The 23,348-nt window shown below is 43.8% G+C and overlaps 4 protein-coding genes across 11 annotated transcripts; 2 read left to right on the top strand and 2 right to left on the bottom strand.

Moving 5' to 3' along the window:
• Window positions 1–93: 93 nt before the first annotated feature.
• LOC111969996 (WD repeat-containing protein 82) lies at window positions 94–5,910 on the bottom strand. Its single transcript, XM_023996465.2, has 9 exons — window positions 5,549–5,910; window positions 4,993–5,090; window positions 4,514–4,580; window positions 4,266–4,365; window positions 1,272–1,388; window positions 998–1,153; window positions 764–833; window positions 411–553; window positions 94–334 (listed from the first exon to the last, which is right to left on the bottom strand). The coding sequence occupies exons 1-9, from the start codon at window positions 5,707–5,709 to the stop codon at window positions 305–307; spliced, it is 942 nt and encodes a 313-aa protein (XP_023852233.1). The 5' UTR covers window positions 5,710–5,910; the 3' UTR covers window positions 94–304.
• Window positions 5,911–5,969: 59 nt separating this feature from the next.
• On the top strand, window positions 5,970–9,975 carry LOC111969973 (glycerate kinase). 2 transcript variants are annotated; one of them, XM_023996410.2, is made up of 5 exons: window positions 5,970–6,156; window positions 7,766–8,144; window positions 8,285–8,436; window positions 8,573–8,748; window positions 8,875–9,975. In XM_023996410.2, the coding sequence occupies exons 2-5, from the start codon at window positions 7,789–7,791 to the stop codon at window positions 9,769–9,771; spliced, it is 1,581 nt and encodes a 526-aa protein (XP_023852178.1). In that variant the 5' UTR covers window positions 5,970–6,156; window positions 7,766–7,788; the 3' UTR covers window positions 9,772–9,975. The 2 variants fall into 2 exon arrangements, with proteins under 2 accessions (XP_023852178.1, XP_023852169.1); XM_023996401.2 differs by lacking the exon at window positions 5,970–6,156 and adding an exon at window positions 7,409–7,512.
• Window positions 9,976–15,044: 5,069 nt separating this feature from the next.
• On the bottom strand, window positions 15,045–17,227 carry LOC111970011 (T-cell leukemia translocation-altered gene protein homolog). Of its 2 annotated transcripts, none has more exons than XM_023996496.2 (3): window positions 16,617–17,227; window positions 16,385–16,471; window positions 15,045–16,267 (listed from the first exon to the last, which is right to left on the bottom strand). In XM_023996496.2, exons 1-2 carry the CDS (start codon window positions 16,825–16,827, stop codon window positions 16,413–16,415), a joined length of 270 nt encoding a protein of 89 aa, XP_023852264.1. In that variant the 5' UTR covers window positions 16,828–17,227; the 3' UTR covers window positions 15,045–16,267; window positions 16,385–16,412. The 2 variants fall into 2 exon arrangements, with proteins under 2 accessions (XP_023852264.1, XP_023852255.1); XM_023996487.1 differs by having other exon boundaries at window positions 16,417–16,471; window positions 16,617–17,225.
• A 106-nt stretch (window positions 17,228–17,333) lies between these two features.
• On the top strand, window positions 17,334–23,113 carry LOC111969951 (vacuolar fusion protein MON1 homolog B). 6 transcript variants are annotated; one of them, XM_023996362.1, is made up of 6 exons: window positions 17,334–17,440; window positions 18,802–18,905; window positions 19,112–19,741; window positions 19,881–20,673; window positions 21,562–21,709; window positions 22,084–23,113. In XM_023996362.1, exons 1-6 carry the CDS (start codon window positions 17,403–17,405, stop codon window positions 22,303–22,305), a joined length of 1,935 nt encoding a protein of 644 aa, XP_023852130.1. In that variant the 5' UTR covers window positions 17,334–17,402; the 3' UTR covers window positions 22,306–23,113. The 6 variants fall into 6 exon arrangements, with proteins under 6 accessions (XP_023852130.1, XP_023852124.1, XP_023852148.1 ...); XM_023996356.2 differs by having other exon boundaries at window positions 17,336–17,440; window positions 19,067–19,741; XM_023996380.1 differs by having other exon boundaries at window positions 17,426–17,514; window positions 19,067–19,741.
• The last annotated feature ends 235 nt before the right edge of the window (window positions 23,114–23,348 follow it).

Below are 23,348 nucleotides of genomic sequence, written 5' to 3'. Positions count from 1 at the left end.
ACTAGCCTGCTAGTGCTAATGATGCCGTGTGGTTCACTGACTGGGTGTAGGTAAACAACCTCTGATTAGGAAGACACACATAGAAGTCCAACACCTGTTAGAAAAAGAAAACATTTAATGTTACAAGTATAAAAAGAACACAAAAATCTGACAATTTATATTCCTGAAGTTCTACATATTTACAATCAACTTGAATTGGCAACACACACACACACACACACAAAGAGCTGGATGTGCTGACGCCTGCTGGTTTTAAATGGGATCTCACGTTGCCTGTGGCTTCCATAGCATCTCGCTCTCTCAATCAATCATCAATAGTGGGGAGCCAGAATGCCTGCAGAGGACAAAACAGATTTACTGAGCATTCTACTGTATGTGAGATTGTGTGTTTTCAACATAACTAATCTTACCATGTTTGAACAGGCACTAGAAAAAGTCATGAATTTGGGGTTGAACTGAAGGCAGGTGACGGGACCCGTGTGCTTCCCATCCAGAACAGCCACCTTCATCCCACTCTCTGCATTCCACATGTGGATCTTCCCATCCTCAGAGCCTGAGAGACAACCACCATCAGACCACAGAAAATCAAGAGGAAGCTTAACTACTGTTTTAGTGTGTGTAATGTTTCCAGGTTAGGTTAAATTAGCAGTTTCAAATAATTACTACCAAATTGTTCTATGGTAGAATAAGAAGACAATTGGAACTTTCATGTCTTACTTTACAGAACATAGAGCCTGTTACCTCACGTTCCTTGTGGACTTACCGATCATAATAAACTGAGAGTCAGGAGTGAAGGAGGCCTCCAACGTCACAGCTTTACTATTGTTGTAGCCCTGTAGGATAGAGGAGAGTGTCTATAAGTATAGGCCTATCATTTACTTCTTGAGCAACTTGCTCTTGTTGTGAAATGTATGTCAGTTCAAGAGTCTTTGCATTAAGTATCTAACAGTGTCCGTCTAGGTTTTAAGTGTCTGCATGAATGCGTATTATCTCTCACCCCAAAGGAATGCATCACAGCGCCCTTGAAGGCATCGAGGAGGCGGAGAGCACCCCCATTGGTTGAGACAAGGATGAGCTTCCCATCATTGCTAAACTTGAGTCCTGTCCACTCACAGGTACGGTCGTACTGTAGCTTGAAGGTAGCAAAAGGACCCTATAGAGAAGCCAACAAGAACAGTTACTCTGAAGACAACCATCTACCACTGACCTGCATTCACAGCTCTCAATACACATACAACTATAAAACAGAAAGCCCTGAAAATGACTGTTACCTTGTCAAAGGATCGCAGGTCGTACAATTTGACCATCTCGGAGTTCACACCAGCAGCAAAAATCAGACCCTCAGGATCAAAGGAGCAAACTGGCTTCCCCTGGAGGTGCATCAGGCCCTGGTAGTGACAGAGACAGTCACAGGAAATACATTTAATCCAGTGCAACAGTCCATCTAGAACAGGGATGCAAACTGGCAAGGGTCCAAAAATGACTTATTTTGTGCATATAATTTGAATATTTTCAGGGAATAACAAGTACATATTTGAACAATCTCAATACTCTGGAAACATGTTTATGGTGGGCTGGCATTACTTATATGATTACAGGGGTCGAATGTAATCCACAGAAGTGTATTGTGCCACATCACATCGTGTTGCTGTACTCATGAGCGGCATGATTTTCAAAGTCTGAAGCAGGCCTTTAGGCCCATTTGTGCATGGCTGCAGCTCACTGCGTTTTGGTTATCTGGATCTCCATTTGCCTTTTGTTTAACGTTAACGCAACTACCCTAATTATAGATTGTGTCATTCCTTTATCGATCAAATATTTTGTTTACTATGCCTCCTTGGTACAGCTGCTTTGTTCTCTTTGCATTCGCAGTTGTCGGAATTCTAAGCCAAACTACTATATAGTATTTGTTTGTATGCATGAATAACAAGGCTACTACTTTCAGCATTTAGGTTGCATTATTTTGGTAAGACAACGGTGTGTACGGCTGCATTCATATAGGGTAATTCACCTATTACAAACAGCCCATCTATCTTGTAGGGAAAGGGGGGTACCTAGTAGAGGTTGGCCGATTAATTAGGGCCGATTTCAAGTTTTCATAACAAATCGGTAGTCGCCATTTTTGGACGCCGATTACATTGCACTCCAAGAGGAAACTGCGTGGCATGCTGACCACCTGTTATGCGAGTGCAGCAATGAGCCAAGGTAAGTTGCTAGCTAGCATTAAACTTACCTAATAAAAAACGATCAATCTTAACGTAATCACTAGTTAACTACACATGGTTGATGATATTACTAGGTTAACTAGCTTGTCATGCGTTGCATATAATCAAAAATCATAATCGGTCGACCTCTAGTACCTTGTCAGTTGTCCAACTGAACGTATTCAACTGAAGTGTGTCTTTCGCATTTAACCCAACCCCTCTGAATCAGAGAGGTGCGGGGGGCTGCCTTAATCGACATTGGCGCCCGGGGAACAGTGGGTTAACTGCCTTGCTCAGGGGCAGAAAGACAGATTTTTACCTTGTCAGCTCAGGGATTCGATCCAGCAACCTTCCGGTTACTGGCACAACCACAAGGCTACCTGCCGCCCCATTAGCCTATATTATTACCAACACGACCTTGCTTTAGTGTGTAGGGTGCTGTCCATTGTGCTGATACAGCGCAGCATAGATAGACTACAGATTTCGCATCGACCTGTCACTTCAAAAGCACTCAATGGTCAGAGTCTCGCCATTTGAACTGTGTTTATTGTAGTATAGCGTGATGGAATTTTATTGAATTCTGCTTCTAACGCAAGCCCCAAAAATGGTGCCCCTCACTCATTTCAACCGCCCCCTTTGTCACTATATCCTTGCGCCAGGGCTGGAGAGAAGCAGCTGAGTAGACTAATGTCTGGTTAGGGGGATGCAGCTGGCTGCTCACAGCTGTCACACGTGATATTACTGGATGCAGCACCCATTCTGACATATATCTGACATCACGCTCTGAGATTCTATTTGTAGGATGTGTAAGGATTCATTCTGTGTTCAGTCATTCATTTCGATATGAGAAACATACCCCATTATTATCTGTAAATAGCCCACCCAACTACCTCATCCCCATGTTATTTTTTATTTTTTTTTGCTCCTTTGCACCCCATAATCTCTACTTGCACATTCATCTTCTGCACATCTATCACTCCAGTGTTTAATTGCTAAATTGTAATTATTTCACCACAATGGGTTATTTATTGCCTTACCTCCCTAATCTTACTACATTTGCACACACTGTATATAGACTTTTCTATTGTGTTATTGACTGTATGTTTATTTATTCCATGTGTAACTCCGTCGTTTGTGTCGCACTGCTTTGCTCTATCTTGTCCAGTTCTCAATTGTAAATAAGAACTTGTTCTCAACTGGCCTACCTGGTTAAATAAAAGTGAAATAATTTWAAAAAATGGCGGGTGGTAATGTTCACTTGCCAGCTTAAATACTAACGTATCTAGCTAACGTTAATAACTGTGTGTGTAATGATTTGCCCTATTGAAACATACATGCAACTATAATTTGCTTCTTATCAACTATAACCTCAGCATCATTTCGAACTCAGGTCGCTAAACTCGAGCGGCATTCCAAATTTTCCAGCCGGGAACAAAGTTTGTAGCATGGAGTGCGTGATGACACAGCCGACAGAGAAGGTAACGTTAATGAATCTCAATTGCATACTCCTCGCGTTCTCTCTCCTCAAAGTCCATTGGATGAGATATCCAGAGGTCCCACCCCTCTAACCTTCTCCAATGGGTTTGAGAAGGAGGCGAGGAGAGGACGTGAGGAGTATGCAATTGAGATTCTCCCAGGGAGAAGATTTGTTTGCGCCTCTTTTATAGCTCAATTGGTGATATATGCACTTTCTTTAACGGATCTACAATATTCCCATGGATGACCTATTGAGATTAAAAAGGTGAATATCACATAAAGTGGCAAGTTTACATCCCTGATCTAGAGTCAATTGATCTGCAATGTCAAGGAGTGGTCAAGGTAGACTCTGCGATATGACGTAGAAAGCAAACATCTTTGAAGCGCAAGGCTCAACTTCTCTGCTGTTTTGGTCCCACGGCTACCACACTGTAAAAGAGTGAAGTGAACTCATGCACATGTGCAGATACTGTGTGTGACTGTGAAAGCAAAGATCTCATCCATCGCAATATCTGCAGTCCCGCTTCATGGCAACGTCATTTTGCTGTGTCAACCTCTAAGACCTAGTGAGTAAAGGGAACCCACCTGGCAGTTCGGAGACCGCAGGTCCCATAGCCGGATTGTCTTGTCTAAAGATCCTGAGATAAACGTGTCATCCACAGGGGACATGGAGAGAGCCGTCACTCTGAAACATTCATGTTAAAAGGTATAGAAACATCTACCTTGAGAGAAACACCTGATGTCTGTTAAAAAAAACAATACTCAAGTAATAGTACAGTAATGTAGCCTAAACTACCCCTCAGATAATTGGGTTTCTCGGTCTCAATCCTCACCTTTTGTTGTGTCCGGGGAAGTACCGGATGTACTTGTTGTCATGGAGGGAGAGGTACCGAATAGTGTCTGCAATTATCATAAAAGCATGGGGTTATGGGCCGAAGACAGCATAGCATTCCCATTCATCACCACAGACAACTAGAGAGCAAGTAGAGCTTCCGATCCTGGAGGCGATGGGCACTGGGCAGGTCGGATGAGTAGACACCACCCTAGGCAAGGCAGTGGCTTGTACAGTTAGCTCCTTTATCGGGCAGAATCACGGACCCTCAAACTGTACAAACAACTACCTCAGACCAGGGTGAGCATGGCCGCCCCAGGCTGAGATTAACGTGGTCAGGCTCTGTCAGGAAATCCCCATGAACAATCTTCTATATACATACAATATTACACTCCTGAAATGTGCCAGGCAAGAGTTACATGGACAACTGCTTATTGACAGGTATAGGCCTACTGATCACAAATCGCCTCACTAACATACCATCAATTTTGTTGGAGCTGTAGACCACGGTGTTGGCTGCATGTGTGTACCTGATCAGATCCACTCCATACTTCTTACTGTAGAGGGTCCGCTTGGGTCTGGACCAGCACAGGATGGAGAGGATTTTTTTWAAAGGATTTAAGGAACCGTGTTAGATTGCTGGCACTGAAACTTCTAGCAAAGCCAACTGCCTCTGAAATCCCAATAACAATCATAATAAGGGCGGTTAAAGCAGCCACATATAGTGCTAACCTCGACTAGCACGTACAATTGTTAAATATTGTTATGTATTTTACCTCCACAATATACAAATTAGACGCTTGTGGGAAATAAGATTAAATACAATTGATAGTTTTGTTACCAAGCTAACAACCCAGACCTGCATCCGCTCAAACTCTCGATCGTGTCTTAAGTCGAGCCCGAGGATTTTGCATACCGCAGTAGGCCTCACTAGTACTAACGGAGCAGATCCTAGTTACAGCACAGGGGTTGGCCTACCCTAACATGCAGTTCGGAAAAAAACTGTCGATTAATATTAATTCAATGCATGTCTTACTTTCCCTCTTGGCAATCGTATAAAACCAGGGAGTCATCGTCGCTGCTAGAAATAATGGTTTCGCCGTTTGAGCTGAAATCAAAACAGTTGATTTTGTCTGAATTTTCTCGGAAAACCTTTGCAACCCTGAAGCTCCGCAGCACATTGTCCGTAAGCTTCATGATGGGCTCTTTGAGGGGGCGCAGACCCTCGTTTTCTACTTGAATCTATTATCTGATCATCTATTTGTGTGGTTTTTAAATAGGAGCTTTACTATTTTGAAGAAAAAAATATATAGAACTGTGTGTTTCAAAAACTGTAAAGAAAGCCCTTCTGGTACACTTGTTACACGAGTCATGTAAAAGCACCGCCTTCCATAAGTCGGCTACCCGCAAGTTCCACAGACACGCGTATTAACTCTCGCGATATACAACAACTATCGCGGTACAGTCAATTCATGTTTCGCACACAACCATAAGAGCACAGACTATAAACAAGGAAGACGCAATCATAACGCTTTTGGATATAGACAAAAATGGAGCAGAGACATTCTCACATTTACAACTTATCAGTCATACAATAATACGTGCTCTGACTGTCAAGACAGAATAACCGAAGTAGCAATGCAGGTGAGTTTGAAGTCATTGGGTTATGTAAATCGACCCCTAGCCCTGGGGTGTATTCATTACGCCGATTGCAAAACGATTTGCAACAGAAACCGCTTACACTAAACTAGTTAGGTTTTGTTAAACACAAGTTGTAGTTCAGCAGTCTTCCTCTTAAAACAAATGTGTCTAAAAGAAGTTAAGGAAACCCGGGGACTTCACTCTCCACTTTAGAACAATGGAAGCATTTAAGACAAAACGCTTTGCAACTGAATACACCCATGGGCAAAATCCACATATCCAATCAGAGGGCAGGGTGGGGTATTCCCATAATACCCATCCAATCATTTTCAGATACACTGAAAACGTGTAGCTCCGAGAACATGGTTTAAATGGCTACCTAGAAATGTTTTGTTTTTTAGTGGTGGTAGTTGTCATTCAGAGAGACATTTGCCTCCCCATCACATTACCAGCTTGCAGGTGATAGCCTAGCCAACGACAGGTGATGAGCACATGGAAAACAAATTGTGTACTGTGCTTCCCATCTTGACGTTAGTGACGTACAAGTAATAGCCAAAATAAATTAAACACTTGAGTAAATGAGGGATACAAAGTGTATTGAAAGCAGGTGCTTCCACACAGGTGTGGTTTCCATTAGTTAATTAAGCAATTAACATCCCATGTTTAGGGTCATGTATAAAAAAAAWTTWAAAGTCCAGTTTCCCATCATGGTGGTCTCAAAATAAACAATCGGGTTTAAAGGATGTATGTGTCTGTCAAGTCACCAGATCTCAACCCAATTGAACAATTATGGGAGATTTTGGAGCGGCGCTAAGACAGCGTTTTCCAACCTCAAAACACCAAATGATGGAATTTCTCATGGAAGAATGATGCCGCATCCCTCCAAAGAGTTCCAGACATTTGTAGAATCTGCCAAGGCGCATTGAAGCTGTTCTGGCGGGTTGTGGTGGCCCAACGCCCTATTAAGAAATGTTATGTTGGTGTTTCCTTTATTTTGGCAGTTCGCAGTATGTGAGTGAGGTTTGAATATTCAGCACTCATCCACCCTGCCACAAGGTGGATCTGTTCCCATTCCAGTCAATATTTTTAATACCTAGACGCTCAAATTGAATACTGCTGTGTTTTGACCCTGGGTAGTAGCTGATTGTACATCTAAAAAGACAAACACGCAGACTGCTCACTTTTCCTGCCCTTTGGTCAAGCTTGAGTCAATCATTACACAGTGTGTACACATTCAACTTGAGTTGAGCTCTGTCCAGATTTTGCCACACTGCCTTAGTGCTGATCCCAACTCTGCAATACACAGCTCTCACACGGAGCACAGAGGAAATCCAGAGGTTCACCATACCCGGTGTACAGGTAGGCAACCTCTGTAGGATTCAGTCACAATGACTTGTCAACTAAATGCAGAGACTATGGGGTTATCCGACGTGTTGGGTGGGCATCTCAAGGCAAGTGACAAAGTTGACCTTCTATCTGGATTCTTTTGGGTGTCCTCCTTTTGGTAAATAACCAGTAAAATCAGAACAGCAGAAAGAAACAGCAGTCATAATTTACAGTACATCCTGTGATCCAGAAACATGGTTTTTGCCTTTTCTCTCCTGTCCGCTAGGTGCTCCCTGCAAGGACAGCCTGATGGCTTGTGTTGTGTCCCTGTATCGGCCTTTATCTTTACTGGCCCCTGTGGGGGTGAGGCGAGCCATAGTTTGCAGAATGTCACTGGACATGCGAGCACGGGAGGTGTTTGCTACGGCTATCGAAGCTGTGCAACCAGACATTGTGGTGCGGCGGAGTCTGGAGCGTACAGGAGACACCCTCCTAGTGAATGGACGCAGCTTCACGCTAAAAAACAACCTTCACCTGGTAGGCTTTGGCAAAGCTGTGCTGGGCATGGCTGCCGAGGCAGAGAGGATTGTGGGGGACCACTTGGTGAGAGGAGTGATCAGTGTGCCACACGGCATTCAGGAGACAATACGGCAGCATGGGAAAGAGTAAGCAACTCAAACTAGAACCAGATTGTTTGTGGGTGGGATGAGTTTGGTTGGTAAATTAATTCTTAATCTGTTTTGTTTGTGGGTGGGATGAGTTTGGTTGGTAAATTAATTCTTAATCTGTTTTAATTCCACCTCAGCCAGATGTTGTTGAAGGATGGAAGTCACATCACAGTGATGGAGGGAGCTAAACACAACCTGCCAGATGCTGATGCCCAGAGGGCAGCCAAATGTATCAAGGAGCTGGTCAGCACATTAACAGAGAATGACATGTTGCTTGTACTCATCTCAGGTAAACTGATACCAAACTACTAAATCATGTAACTATGTCACACAAACTAGTGATTACTCAATTTGAATCACTGAAGCTACAGGTTGTCCATAAATATGTACATGCCTACTGTGTGTGTGTGTGTGTGTGTGTGTAGGAGGAGGGTCTGCACTCTTGCCTGCACCAGTCCCACCAATCTCTCTTCAAGAGAAACAGGATGTTACACGCAGACTGGCTGGTGCTGGTGCCACCATTCAGGAGCTTAACTCTGTACGCCGTGCCCTGTCGATTTTGAAAGGAGGAGGACTTGCACACTGCGCTCACCCTGCTCAGGTAAGAGCACAACTGTACTAGCTCATTATAGAGCTTTTACCCAAAGACCTGAACTTCTTGCACATTAACTTTACATTCTGGTCGTATTTGGTCAAATAAAATGTTCCTGTTAACATTTTATAACAGGTGGTGGCCCTGGTTCTGTCTGATGTAATTGGAGATCCCCTGGACTTGATAGCCAGTGGCCCCACAGTGTGGACTGAGGTGTGGCCTGAGGAGATTTGGTCGGTCCTTGAACGTTACGGGCTGTCCTCCTCTCTCCCTGTCTCAGTGAAAGAGGTGCTTGGACGCTCAGCTCCCCGATGGGAGGAGTCTGGAGAGCAGTCAGACAGGGCGGCACATGTTCTCAATGCTGTGATTGGCTCCAATAGCATTGCTCTGGAATGCGCAGGGAGACGTGCGCGGGAGCTCGGATTCCGTCCAGTTGTGCTGTCGCCAGGGGTGTGCGGGGACGTACAGTCTGTCTCCCGTCTTTATGGTCTACTGGCTCGCTTTGCCTGCTCCCGTGACGAGCCCCCTCCTGAGTTGCCTGCTGAGATTCTGAAGCTGGGGCCCGAGACAGGCGTGGAAAGCTGGGACTTGTGCCGTGCCATGCAGGTGCTTGGTGAGGGGCGTGGGGAGGGCTGGGGAGCCACCTGTCTGCTGGCTGGGGGAGAGCCCACTGTGCAGTTGACAGGCAAGGGGCGTGGTGGGCGGAACCAGGAGCTGGCCCTGAGAGTAGGGCTTGAGCTGGGAGGCATGGAGCTCCCTCCGAAGGGTCCCCTGTTCCTGAGTGGTGGAACCGATGGTCAGGACGGGCCAACTGAGGCAGCAGGGGCAGTCACAGACGCGGGGCTTGGCAAAGAAGCACGAGCACAGGGGCTCGACCCTGAAGGCTTCCTCGTCAACAATGATTCCTTCACCTTCTTTTCACGCCTGTCTGGTGGGCAGCGGCTGCTCCTACCAGGGTTAACGGGTACCAATGTGATGGATGTGCACATGCTGCTCATCCCACCAATCCCCATAGTCGTGTCTGGTCGTTGATGAAGACAAGGGCATGAAAGCTGTCAATTACACATTTCAGTATGAATCTACACAGAGCAGACTGAGTATATTCAGAGAGCAGCTTTTCAAAGCTGACCATGCCCATGATATTCTTTCCAGCAAGCACTTTTGGAGATCCATGTTTAATTTAAAAAGCAGCAGTCAGTTATGTCTATGATAAGAATAAATACAGTAAATAGTTTACTTTTGTGTTATTTGTGAAGAGATTGTTTCTGTACAGAGCAGTTAGTCCAGCGGATAACCAAATATACCCAAGACTGTTCCACTTTATGATACAAGTATCAGACATAGTACACTAATACTAGATACCTTAATAAGGAAAAATTTTGAAGATTGGATGCAGTTCAATAAAATGGCTGCCATTCTGATTTCCTATTAGAAGAAAATAGGGTAAAGTCATTCCAAATAATATCTAAATTACTTTGTAATGTTATCTACCCACTAAATAAACCCCACAAACAACATAGACAATAACATACTCTTAAGACCTTCAAGGGGGTCATATTGAGGTCATTTTGACCATAGTCCAATTACCACGGGAAAACATTTTGGACTTGTTGATAGTCAAGAAATTCCACAGCTGGGGCATATCTAAATTATTCTTGGCTATAGTGCCATTACAGATTTGGTCCATTACCCCCCTGGCTGCCATTTCCCATATGACCACTAACCAGCTGCATGGGGCCATATTGGACAGGATTCACTTGGACATGTCGCCATAAAAAATTTGGTACTTTACAGCCCAATGATGGTTTAAAATGTTTGAGGGGTCTGGGAAAACACAAAATGGCTCACAAACACCATATATACTTTTCCTTTAAACTTGTGGTGAAAACATGTGCCAAATGAATTTTTTACCATGACTAGTTCCAATAGTTTTACATGTAAACACTCTAGAAAGTAATTTGGGTGTTCCCTGAAGTCTACTGATTGCAATGATAATGTTTTGTCAATTTTAAAAAGAAAAAAGACAGGAAACCTGCCCTGTACACATCACTTTAGGTAAAACTACATTGGAATGCATTATGTCCAGCAGAGACAGGTAACCCATTATGAGACCTTTCAGTTTTTACATGGTGTAAAAGTCTAAACAAAGATGTCTAGCTATAGTGCCATTGCAGATTTAACCTATTATACTCAGTGGTGAATTTTGTTGACCAAATTCGACACTCATTGATTTCCATACAAAAATGCCTTGCTTAGCGAGAAAAAAAAGAAGAAAAACACCTGCTGGAGAAGACAGATTTTGGGTCCAGTTATCCCTCTCACTTTGGATGTACCTCTCTAATACTACAGAGATGACTTTAATCAACCAAGTTCATTTTCACCTGTTGACTCTTTCTCAATGCCACACACTTGTCACTAATTATCAGGACTGCCCTGATAGGATTTAAATACAAACTGAAGGTATGAATGAGCTTGTCAAGCCGTTACTCAGTTTCTTTCCAGTTGTGTGTTAAAAGTACATCTCCTATTTCCATGTATCTTTTAGTTACGTAATACTTTTCCTTATTTGATACACTGCTCAAAAAAATAAAGGGAACACTAAAATAACACATCCTAGATCTGAATGAATGAAATATTCGTATTAAATACTTTTTTCTTTACATAGTTGAATGTGCTGACAACAAAATCACACAAAATGTATCAACCCATGGAGGTCTGGATTTGGAGTCACACTCAAAATTAAAGTGGAAAACCACACTACAGGCTGATCCAACTTTGATGTAATGTCCTTAAAACAAGTCAAAATGAGGCTCAGTAGTGTGTGTGACCTCCACGTGCCTGTATGACCGCCCTACAACGCCTGGGCATGCTCCTGATGAGGTGGCGGATGGTCTCCTGAGGGATCTCCTCCCAGACCTGGACTAAAGCATCCGCCAACTCCTGGACAGTCTGTGGTGCAACGTGGCGTTGGTGGATGGAGCGAGACATGATGTCCCAGATGTGCTCAATTGGATTTAGGTCTGGGGAACCGGCGGGCCAGTCCATAGCATCAATGCCTTCCTCTTGCAGGAACTGCTGACACACTCCAGTCACATGAGGTCTAGCATTGTCTTGCATTAGGAGAACCCAGGGCCAACCCACCAGCATATGGTCTTACAAGGGGTCTGAGGATCTCATCTCGGTACCTAATGGCAGTCAGGCTACCTCTGGCGAGCCCATGGAGGCTGTACGGCCCCCCAAAGAAATGCCACCCACACCATGACTGACCCACCGCCAAACCGGTCATGCTGGAGGATGTTGCAGGCAGCAGAACGTTCTCCACGGCGTCTCCAGACTCTGTCACGTCTTGTCACATTGCTCAGTGTGAACCTGCTTTCATCTGTGAAGAGCACAGGGCGCCAGTGGCGAATTTGCCAATCTTGGTGTTCTCTGGCAAATGCCAAACGTCCTGCACGGTGTTGGGCTGTAAGCACAACCCCAACCTGTGGACGTCGGGCCCTCATACCACCCTCATGGAGTCTGTTTCTGACCGTTTGAGCAGACACATGCACATTTGTGGCCTGCTGGAGGTCATTTTGCAGGGCTTTGGCAGTGCTCCTCCTTGCTCAAAGGCGGAGTAGCGGTCCTGCTGCGGGTTGTTGCCCCTACGGCCTCCTCCACGTCTCCTGATGTACTGGCCTGTCTCCTGGTAGCGCCTCCATGCTCTGGACACTAAGCTGACAGACACAGAAAACCTTCTTGCCACAACTCGCATTGATGTGCCATCCTGGATGAGCTGCACTACCTGAGCCACTTGTGTGGGTTGTAGACTCCGTCTCATGCTACCACTAGTGTGAATGCACCGCCAGCATTCAAAAGTGACCAAAACATCAGCCAGGAGCATAGAACTGAGAAGTGGTCTGTGGTCACCACCTGCAGAACCACTCCTTTATTGGGGGTGTCTTGCTAATTGCCTATAATTTCCACCTGTTGTCTATTCCATTTGCACAACAGCATGTGAGATTTATTGTCAATCAGTGTTGCTTCCTAAGTAGACAGTTTGATTTCACAGAAGTGTGATTGACTTGGAGTTACATTGTGTTGTTTAAGTGTTCCCTTTATTTTTTTTGAGCAGTGTATATTGGTTTAATATAATCATCCTTATCACCTTTACCTTTTTACATTATGCAACTTGCTTATGTCTCTCCTTTTTTTCAGAACCACACACAAATCCAACTTTACCATGTCCAACCACAAGTCCATAATAAATATGTGAACTTTGGCTCTGTCTCCTTGCTCTCTGACCAGAGCAGAGTAAATCTAGATGGTTGTACAGTCATCTCAAATAAAACTGAATGACCTTGGCGTTACTCTGGACCCTGATATCGCCTTCGATGAACGTGTCAAAAATATTTCAGGAGCAGCCTTTTCTCATCTTCTTAACATTGCAAAAATCAGAAACTTCTTGTCTAAATTTGATGCAGAAAAGCTCATCCATGCATTTGTCACTTCAAGATTAGACTACTGCAATGCTCGACTCTCCGGCTACCCGGATAAGGAACTAAATAAACTTCAGTTAGTGCTAAATACAGCTGCTGTAATCTTGACTACAACCCCAAAATGTGATCAGTGCTAGCCTCCCTGCACTGGCTTCCTGTTAAGGCTAGGGCTGACATCAAGGTTTTACTGCTATCCTACAAAGCATTACATGGACTTGCTTGTTTGTACCCATCTCGCCATTTTGGTTCTCCATTACATACTGTACCTACACGTATGCTACGGTCACAAGACGCAGGCCTCCTTATTGTTCCTAGAATTTCTAAGAAAACAGCTGGAGGCATCACTTTCTCCTATATTGCTTCATTTTTATAGAATGGTCTGCCGATCCATGTGAGAGATGCAGACTCGGTCTCAACCTTTAAGGAGTGACGACTCATCTCTTCAGTAGGTTCTATGATGAAGTGTACTCCGGCCCAGGGGTGCGAAGGCGAACGGCAAGGCACTGGAGTGACAAACCACACTTGCTGTCTCTGCCTAGCCGGCTCCCCTATCTCCACTGGGATTCTCTGCCTCTAACCCTATTACGAGGGCTGAGTCACTGGCTTGCTTGCACTCTTCCATTCTTCCTGTCCTTGAGTTTGTGCGGTAGGTTGATCTTTGTGGGCTATACTCAGCCTTGTCTCAGGGTAGTAAGTTAGTGGCCTGTTGATATCCCATTTGTGGGAGATGTGCTTTGCCAAAGTGGGTGAGGTTATGTCCTGCCTGGTTTCCCCTGTCTGGGGGTAACTTTGGACGGGGCCAGTGTCCCCCGACCCCTCTTCAGTCTCCTGTATCCATGCTGCAATAGTTTATATGCTGGGGGGCTAGGGTCAGTCTGCTGTCCTGTGTGATCTTAGATATGCTCCCTCTAATTCTCCCATCCCTCTCTTTCCCCTCCCGGAGGACCTGAGCCCTAGGGCCATGCCTCAGGACTACATGGCCTGACTACTCCTGTCTGACCCTGCTGGTCTTCTATCAACGTTTGATCATCTTGAAGAACGATCTGGCCTTAATGGCCATGTACTCTTATAATCTCCACCCGGCACAGCCAGAAGAGGACTGGCCATCCTTCAGAGCCAGGTTCCTCTCTTGGTTTCCTCCTAGTCCTGCCTTTCTAGGATGTTTTTCTAGCCACTGTGCCTCTASATCTGCATTGCTTGCTCTCTGGGGTTTTAGGCTTGGTTTCTGTATAAGCACTTTACGACAACTGCTGTTGTAAAAAGGGCTGTATAAATACATTTAATTATACCCCTGGTGACATCTATCCAACTAGTTCCCTATCTTGGATTTCTTAGCCTATTTTTCAGCGGCCATATTGGAAATGACGCCAGGGTTGTGTAATTGACCAAATCTGCGATGGCACTACAAACAAATACTTATTTAGACATGCCGTAGCAATGTGTGAAATTTGGTGGCTCTATAATTTTTTCACATAGCTGCTGGACTATGGTCAAAGTGACCTCAATATGACCTCTATTAAGATCTTAAGAGTACTTTATGATCAGATGTATTGTCTATATCTTTGGGGTAATATAGTGGGTAGATAAATTAGTTATTTTGATATTGTTTGGAATGATTTTACTCTATTTTCTTCTAACAGGTAGAAGGTTGACTGACAGGCTCCCTGGACTGCAAAACACTTTCAAATGTTCCTTAAAGTATCTAGCAGTAGTGTACCAAGTTTGATACTTGTATCATAAAATGGAACAATTATGTCACCTATCTGCTGGACTAAGTTGTGTGCTAGACATCATTTTAGACAATGAAGAAAAAACAACATTAGGAAATTAGAATTTTAAACAAAATTCTTTATGTACCAATCAACTGCACAAGACCATAACATAAAATGTACAATCAACGTGCCTACTCCATTGGACTGCTACAGGTACCAACCTGTACCTGAGACAATAAAAAGCATTATTGGCCTTCACTGTTTAATATTTTCACAGCAATCAGAAAACAGGGCTGCGTTCAGTACAAAAAAAACATACTCCAACATTCAATCAAATGGAAACGGTGCTGTTCTAAATGGCCAGTTAAAAAACGGGGAGGGGTTGGGTTGTGGAAGGCTGTCAGCATGGCCGCTTACCTTTAAATACGTCACTCACTTTCTTCAAGCATCAACCCGTCACACCCACGAAACAGAGCAAACCTACCGCAACATCTGTTCAAGAACGTTTTGGGGAAACGTGTCATTTAGTACAAACAGATAAACAATGTAGCAAATGTTCAATCAAACTGAACGCACCCCAGTCTTAACTGTTTTATATTTTCATAACAATCAAAAGACAGTCATTGAGGGCTCAGGCTGTCAAGAATAAGAAATATGAATTTGAGGAAAGCTGCTGTTTGATGTAAGACCTCTATCTCTGACCACTCTCTCTACAGTAGCCTTGCTCCAGCGCAATCTTCATGGATTACTATGTAGCCTTGCTCCAGCAAAAATAAAAACAGAAACCATCTCTCTGAACAGCTCCTTACTCATACAATGTTATGAACATAACTGCAGTCACACCAACCCACAACTCTCACAGCATACAGTTGTTGAGTCTCTCCAGATTCTGTCTACAGATTAGAATAACATTTCATGTAAATCTATATCAATCAGTGGATATGTAGCCAGATGGATATTTGAATGTCTCACCAATAAAAGGAGGTACAATTGTACATGAGCCAGAGGAGCTAAATTTAAAAAGACATGAGATTTAAAAAGATATGGCATATGAGAGAATATCTTAGCATATTACATGGTGTTTGTGTGGAAGCAAACAGCATAACCGTTATATCGTCATGACAACCAACAAGGAGAAACTTCTTCAGCTCAAAGGAAGCATCCACAGGCCCACCTCATCAATGAACTCCAGTCCATTTGAAAAGGCACAACATTAGCAAGTCTGTGTCTACTCAGCAACCCTGTCTGATAAGACAGAGAGCAAATTGTATGTAGTCCAACTTATGTCCTGTCTGTCACTCACGATGTGTCTTGAGGTTGTCTCCTGCCGCACTCTCCCTGGCAGATAGAAAACATTATCACAACCATTCACTGATATGAGACAAGGAAAGGTTCACACCTATAAACGAGACTGTATAGTGACTGGGGAGAATAACAGTCAGTATTTGGGGGTACCTGGAGGGAAACATAGATGCTTGGACACCTACCATCCGCTCCTGTGAGGTGCAGTGTCAGGTGTGCCTCCATTCTTTCCACCAGTACCTAAACGTTAGACAGCAATACAAGTTAGCTAGCTAGCACTTCATGGCAGCATGCCTTTCAGACATAGCTAACTAACGTTATAGAACTAAACTTGATGATGGTGGCAATTATTCGAATATGAATAACTAGCTAGTTTAGCACTCACCTTGTCGGTAATACATATCGTTCACAGTGTTTCCGTAAAATTTCCACGCGAAATGGATGGCAATGAGACTGACAACGAGCCAACTAAACAATATCTTGAATATTGACACTCTCATATCATTAGCCAGCCAGTCGTCAACAAATTCGGAAAGAAACGAAACAAACCCGTCCACAATGCGGGATAAAAACTCGAAATCCCAGGGCTCTTCCATTTTATAAAACAACACCCAAAATGTATGCTTTCTCAAAAAACATTTTATCTAAACCAGCTAGCTAACGTTAGTTAATATGACCAAGGCCGAGTAACTGTCTAAACCACTGATGTGTACTATAGCTAGCTATATGAACAGGGGCTAAACGCGTAACAGCTAGCCAACGGGTGATGCGCTGACTGTTTCAAATCACCCCATTCGTCAAACAGATTGAGGAGGAAACTTTCAGTCACAGATGCAATAATATTTGCTTTACTGTTATGAAATACTTTTCATTTCAAATAACCGTACTATTATAATGAGATAACCAGTATCTCATATAGCTAGCTCTTGGTACAGTTAGCTACCTTTTGGGGGGGAATAGAATCCTCCGTGTCAAATCTGAAAGTATATTTTTTGGTCTAGTTTTAGGGAATCGTGTCTGTACATGGCTGCGCATTGACGGCAACCAGCACGAATCGTAAACAAAAAACAAACAAAACAAAAAAGCGCACTGGAACGTACCCTGTCTGTGGGAGAGGGAGTTTCTCCCCTCATTGGTTTATTACTTGCTCCATCTAAATTACCATTGGACAATGAATCCCGTCACCATTGGGATTATGGATGTGCTGTTGTGAGTGAAAAAACAACTTGTTTACCAGTTAGTTATACCTTTCCCCCGATGATTTAACAACGGAATTTCCAAACGTAAAATTTGTTTGTTACATTATTTCAAGTTGTGTTAGTATTGTAGCTACACTGATAAAGTTAGGTATTTGCTAAAGCTACTATAGTTAACTAGCTGGCTGCTTTATTGTGTTCGGCAAACTGGGGGGGTTGGGAAGTACAGTAATTTACTGGAATGTATTTAGCTGGATGTTACGTAGTGAGGGTAGCTTTAGCCTGCAATAACATCTAAATCATCTAGCTAGTTAGGTACTTAATTTAGTTTTATTTAGCTAGCTAGCTAGATAGGTAATGTTAACTCATTAGCCCAAAATTGTTTTGCCTGCTAATCGTATTAATCCAGTTAGCTAGATAAAGGCATTTTAATTTAGAGCTAATGTTAGCTGTGATGTTTTCTGGTCTGTATAGCGATGCATATTGGCTTCAGTTGTTTTAGGAAATMAATTTAGCTAGTTAAATTAAGTTGAAGTTCAAAGCGTAGTAAATAAAGCGAATGTTGCCAGTAACAAACAGCTAACGTTACTTAAAAATGTTCCTACTACAGGAGCTTTAATCTGATCAAGATCCAGTGAGTGTTTGTTACCAAAACTAAACACACACTGCGTGTACAACAAATTAGGAACACCTGCACTTACCATGACATAGACTGACCAACGCTGTGTCACCTGTTAAATCCACTTCAAACAGTGTACACGAAGGGAAGGACACAGGTTAAATAAGGATTTTTAAGGCTTGAGGCATGGATTGTGTATATGTGCCATTCAGAGGGTGAATTGGCAAGACAAAATATTTAAGTGCATTTGAACCAGGTATGTTATAGGTGCCAGGTGCACTGTTTGAGTGTTTCAAGAACTGCAACACTGCTGGGTTTTTCACACACAACAGTTTCCTGTGTGTATCAAGAATGGTCCACCACCCGAAGGACATCCAGCCAACTTTACACAACTGTGGGAAGCATTGGAGTCAACATGTGCCAGCATCCCTGTGGAACGCTTTTGACACCTTGTAGAGTCCATGCCCTGACTAATTTAGGCTGTTCTGAGGGCAAATGGGGTGCGCAACTCAATATTAGGAAGGTGTTCCTCATTTTTTGTTCACTCTGTATGTCCTCTGACACTCTCCATAATGACCCATTTTAGGCTTGTCGTCTATCTAGGGCATTAGCTACTTGCATTACCAGTTTGTGGCTAGCTGCGTAGCTCGATCGCTAGTGGTGTGCTGTTGTATGATGTCTGTTACTGTTAGTTAACTGAATATCAAATGAATGACTAGTATGCCAATGAATGCTTCCTTTTCTGTGATTTACAGTGTTTGTGATGTCAACATGGAGAGAGATGACAATCAAGAAAAGGGAGAGATGGAGGAGATAAAGAGTTGTGAGAATCCATCCTCTGACTGCACACTGTCAACTGGTAATGAAATGCCTTTCTAATAGCATGTGATATCTAATCTATAATGAAAGTTAGCTAATCTTTAATGACATCCAGCTGATCTTGACATGTCTCCACTCAGTAAGTAGGGGGATCAGCAGTGTTTGTGATTATTTTACTGAGTTCATTTGTCTGATTGTCAGGTTCTGCTGATCTCACTCCTGCTCTGCCCTCTGAAAATCACACAGTTCCTGAGCCTGCTGGGCCAGTGGGAGGAGACAATGACACCAATGTGACTTTAGAGGAGCCTAAGAATCCACCTCCATCAGATACTATGGGTGAGGAGGGGACCCAGGAACTAGAACCGGCCCCTGACCAGGAACTAGAACCGGCCCCTGACCAGGAACTAGAACCGCCCCCTGACCAGGAACTAGAACCGGCCCCTGACCAGGTAAAAGATGAAGAGACTGATGAGTGCAATAAGACAGAATATCAGAACAGTTCAGGTGGTCAACCAGAGACTGTGCCAGAAGAGGCTTCATCTTCAGCTGAAAATGTGCAGTACGACTCAGGGGAGTTTGTGGTCACTATGTTGGCCAGAGGTAAACTGGAGGAACAAGGTATGGGAGTGAAGGGGATGTCCTCTCCACTGTCAGAGACTGGCGCCCCAGAGGCCCCCCCATCCCACCGTGATGAAGACGTGATGGCTGAGAGCTGGAGGCAGCACAGGAAGCATGTGTTTGTCCTGAGTGAGGCAGGGAAACCAATCTACTCCCGCTACGGCAGTGAAGAGGCCCTGTCGTCCACCATGGGAGTCATGATGGCACTGGTGTCCTTTGTCCAGAGTAGTGACAACATGATCCGCTCTGTCTACTCAGGTGAGACTTTCTAGAATTTCCTTACATTCTTGACTATGACAATAAGTTACTGTAGGTGTTTTTGCATCATACTTTGCTCCTTCTGTACAGCTTTACATCATGCTGTTTCCCTGTGTCTCTACCTCTACTCTTCCCTCAGACGGGCACACGGTGGTGTTCATGCAGAAGGGTCCTCTGGTGCTGGTGTCTGTGTCAAGCAGCCGTCAGTCAGAGCAGCAGCTGCGTGCTGAGCTGCTGTACGTCTACTACCAGATCATCAGCATGCTCACCCAGGCCAGCATCACACGCATCTTCGAACACAAGAAGAACTATGACCTGCGGCGACTYCTGGCCGGCTCCGAGAAGATCCTYGARGGCCTCCTCAACCTGGTGGACTCYGACCCCAGCTTCCTGCTGGCAGCGGTGCACTGCCTGCCKRTGYRKTCCTCTCTCAGGGACTCCCTCAGCCAGATCCTYCAGAAGGCCATCACCCCKAACCTGGTKTTCTCCATCCTCATRGCCAAGAACCAGCTGCTCACCATRGTCCAGGAGAAGACGGTGATRGAGGACYCCAGGCTGGAGCCTYCTGACGTCCACCTSCTGCTCAACCTCATTGGGGCCTCCTCTGCCTTCCAGGCTGGAGAGATCTGGACTCCCATCTGCCTGCCTCTCTTTAACCCTGACTGTTACTTCTATGCCTACATCTCCTACCTGGACCCCCCAGAATGCACTGTGTGTCTGCTGCTGCTCTCCACGGATAAGGAGGCCTTTTATGCGGTGGCAGAGTGTAAGAGGAGGATAGAGGTGGCCATGCTGGCTCAGAGCTCCCTGAGCCTCATAGCCAAGGCCCACTCCTACAGCGTGAGCCAGGTGGGCGTCTCAGACCTCAGGCACTTCATGTACAAGCCCTTTGACGTGCCAGACAACCACAAGCAGCTCACCCAGTTCACCAGGTAGGTGGTATGTTTAGATTGTGCCTGTGTAACCTTCACCCAGTGAATGATTATGAATGATTCACATCTGTCTTTGTCATTTTACTACTTTCTTGCATGTTTTAACTAAATAGTGGTTCTGCATTTCTGTGTTAATGTGCAGAAAGATTAACCTACAAACATAATTACTCAAAAAGTAACGTCAAAGGGGAGATGTGTAGCACAGGAGGCTGCTGAGGGGAGGAGGGCTCATGATAATGGCTGGAACAAAGTGAATGGAATGGCATCTAATCCATGGAAACCACGTTCTAAGTATTTGATGCCATTCCACTGACTACACTCCAGCCATTACCAGGAGCCCGTCCTCCCCAATGAAGGTGCCACCAACCTCCTGTGGTGTGTAGTACATCAAAATATGTCCCTCAGCAGGTCGGATCACATGCAGCCTCCAGTAGGCCTATTGCTTATGATTGCCATATTAACATTACAGAATCATATACATTGAAAGTGTATGATATCCATGATGATACTGATAAGATCGTGTCACTCTCACTGTAAGCGAAGCATGACTTKAATTATTTCCTATTTATCTTGATTGCCATCTTTGGGTTTCTTATTAGACAAGCCGTACCAGTGAGAACCAACTTGCAAAATCTAATAAAACAGGGAAAATAAATACTCACCATGCAATGCTGTGTCTTGCAAACTGAGTTATTGAAAGGCTAACAGTCTGACTTACGTTAGAGCAGCATGATCAAAGTGGGAGAAGCAAACATGTTTTATTTTTCGAAACACGCTGTTCTATGGCTATTTCTTTCTGATGTATACAATTGMCCGATATTGCACTGCATAATGTCTAAGGTCTTGCCCTGTCCTTGTTTAAGACTTTTGATGTGCTGTTGATTTCAGCCCAGAGATGGAGGCTCCCTACAGCACGGAGGAGGAGAGGATGCGGCTGCTGGACCTGTACCGTTACATGCACGGTCGCATCCACAGCTCCTCCCGGCCCCTCAAGCTCATCTACCACGTGGCAGAGAGGGAAACCCTGCTGGCCTGGGTATGTCACTCCCACAGGGAATACACGTAGTGTTACTATGGGCAGGTCTATTGACTGAAGCCTGTTTTAGTCTGGAGGCTAGGGTCTCACAAACTTGCATTCTGTTCCAGAGTTTACATTGCAGTATTTGAGCTATGTTGGATTGTTGCTAGCGTTCATGTTGCATACTTTTCGGCTCAATGGAACACAACACTAATTTCAAGGAATTTGAAACTTATATATTTAAGGTTTAGTTTATTGTCATGATGTAGAACATTGGTAACTAAGAGCTGAATTGCAGTATACAGTCCATACCTAAATGAATAGACAATTAATAATAATTTAAATGGACCTGCTAAGTAAACTAATTGCATACTCTGTCCATTTCTCTATAGGTCACAAGTAAATTTGAGTTGTACACTTGCTTCAGCCCCTTGGTGACTAAGGCCCGTGCCATTAACGCAATAACCAAGCTTCTACGTTGGATCAAGAAGGAGGAGGACCGTCTCTTTATTCGATACCCACCCAAGTATTCAACCACCCCCAACCCCAGCAAAAGCTCCCGCAAGTCTGACCAGCAGGATTCCACAGATAATGGCTTTGCGTCTCTACTATAGAGCTGGCTAGCCCTGGCTATTCCTCTCTGTCAACATAGTTTATACACTGGTTCTACTAGAAGAGGTGTTTGGCACTGACCACATCCTACATCTTTATGGACTTCATTGAACTTTGACCACTGGACTATTGAAGGATGACTTGCCTTCTTGAAACTGACTCTAGTATTATTTCTGTACCTTTATAAGAAAGCATGTTCAGTGTTAGTGCTTTTAGGTTACAACTTGGTCAGGAAAACTGTAAGGAGAAAGCAAACATTTTAAAATTGGCTAGTGGTGGAACTTTCAATAATATCGAATTGTTTTTATATTGTTTTATTCTATTGTGACAAAGGTGAGAACTCTTCTCGAAGGCATAATATCTGACTCATTACATACAACTATTGCAATTCAAGCTTTTGTGGTCATTGACACTGTAGCACATTACAAAAATGAAAGGAAGGACTACCTAGAACTACTCCTGAATTTCTTTTCAACTGCCTTGCCATCATACTTATTGCTAGAAACCTTAATGTTGACCGGATGACAAATAGGAAATTAATATAAAAAAGTTTGGTTATTGGTGGGATAAACAGAAAATGTAAATGTATCAAAGTCTTATTTTGAAATCGCATCCTCTAGACAACTGGAATTGGAAGGATTACCACTCTTGTATGTGTCTGGATAGTCCATGACATGACCTCTACATGTTCATTGTTCTCAGTTGATACAATTGTTTGACTGGCATGTTGTCTTTGCAATTTAGATTGTAAATAGTGTCGGTGTTCATACTTTAATTATGCTCTGGTAATAAACATTCAGTTACATTTTCTATCCTTAAAAATATTTTTACATCTGTGAGCCACATTTTCCCCCCACACTTTAATATTTGAGGATTACCAGAGTAAAGTACTTGATGGCTAAATGCTTTGTCTGGCCCACTGAGATCCTAGATTAGAGTTCCAATTTGTGGAGTTCTTTATTTAAAGACACTTGCTGCAAATTCTCCCGGCAGATCCCAGGATCAACTATGATGGAATGATGTGTTATTTCATGAGTGGTGGTGG

Source organism: Salvelinus sp. IW2-2015, linkage group LG1, assembly GCF_002910315.2.
Source record: "Salvelinus sp. IW2-2015 linkage group LG1, ASM291031v2, whole genome shotgun sequence".
Lineage (NCBI taxonomy): Eukaryota > Metazoa > Chordata > Actinopteri > Salmoniformes > Salmonidae > Salvelinus > Salvelinus sp. IW2-2015.
Note: the sequence above shows the minus strand (reverse complement) of the source record. Positions and strands in the feature narration are given on the sequence as shown.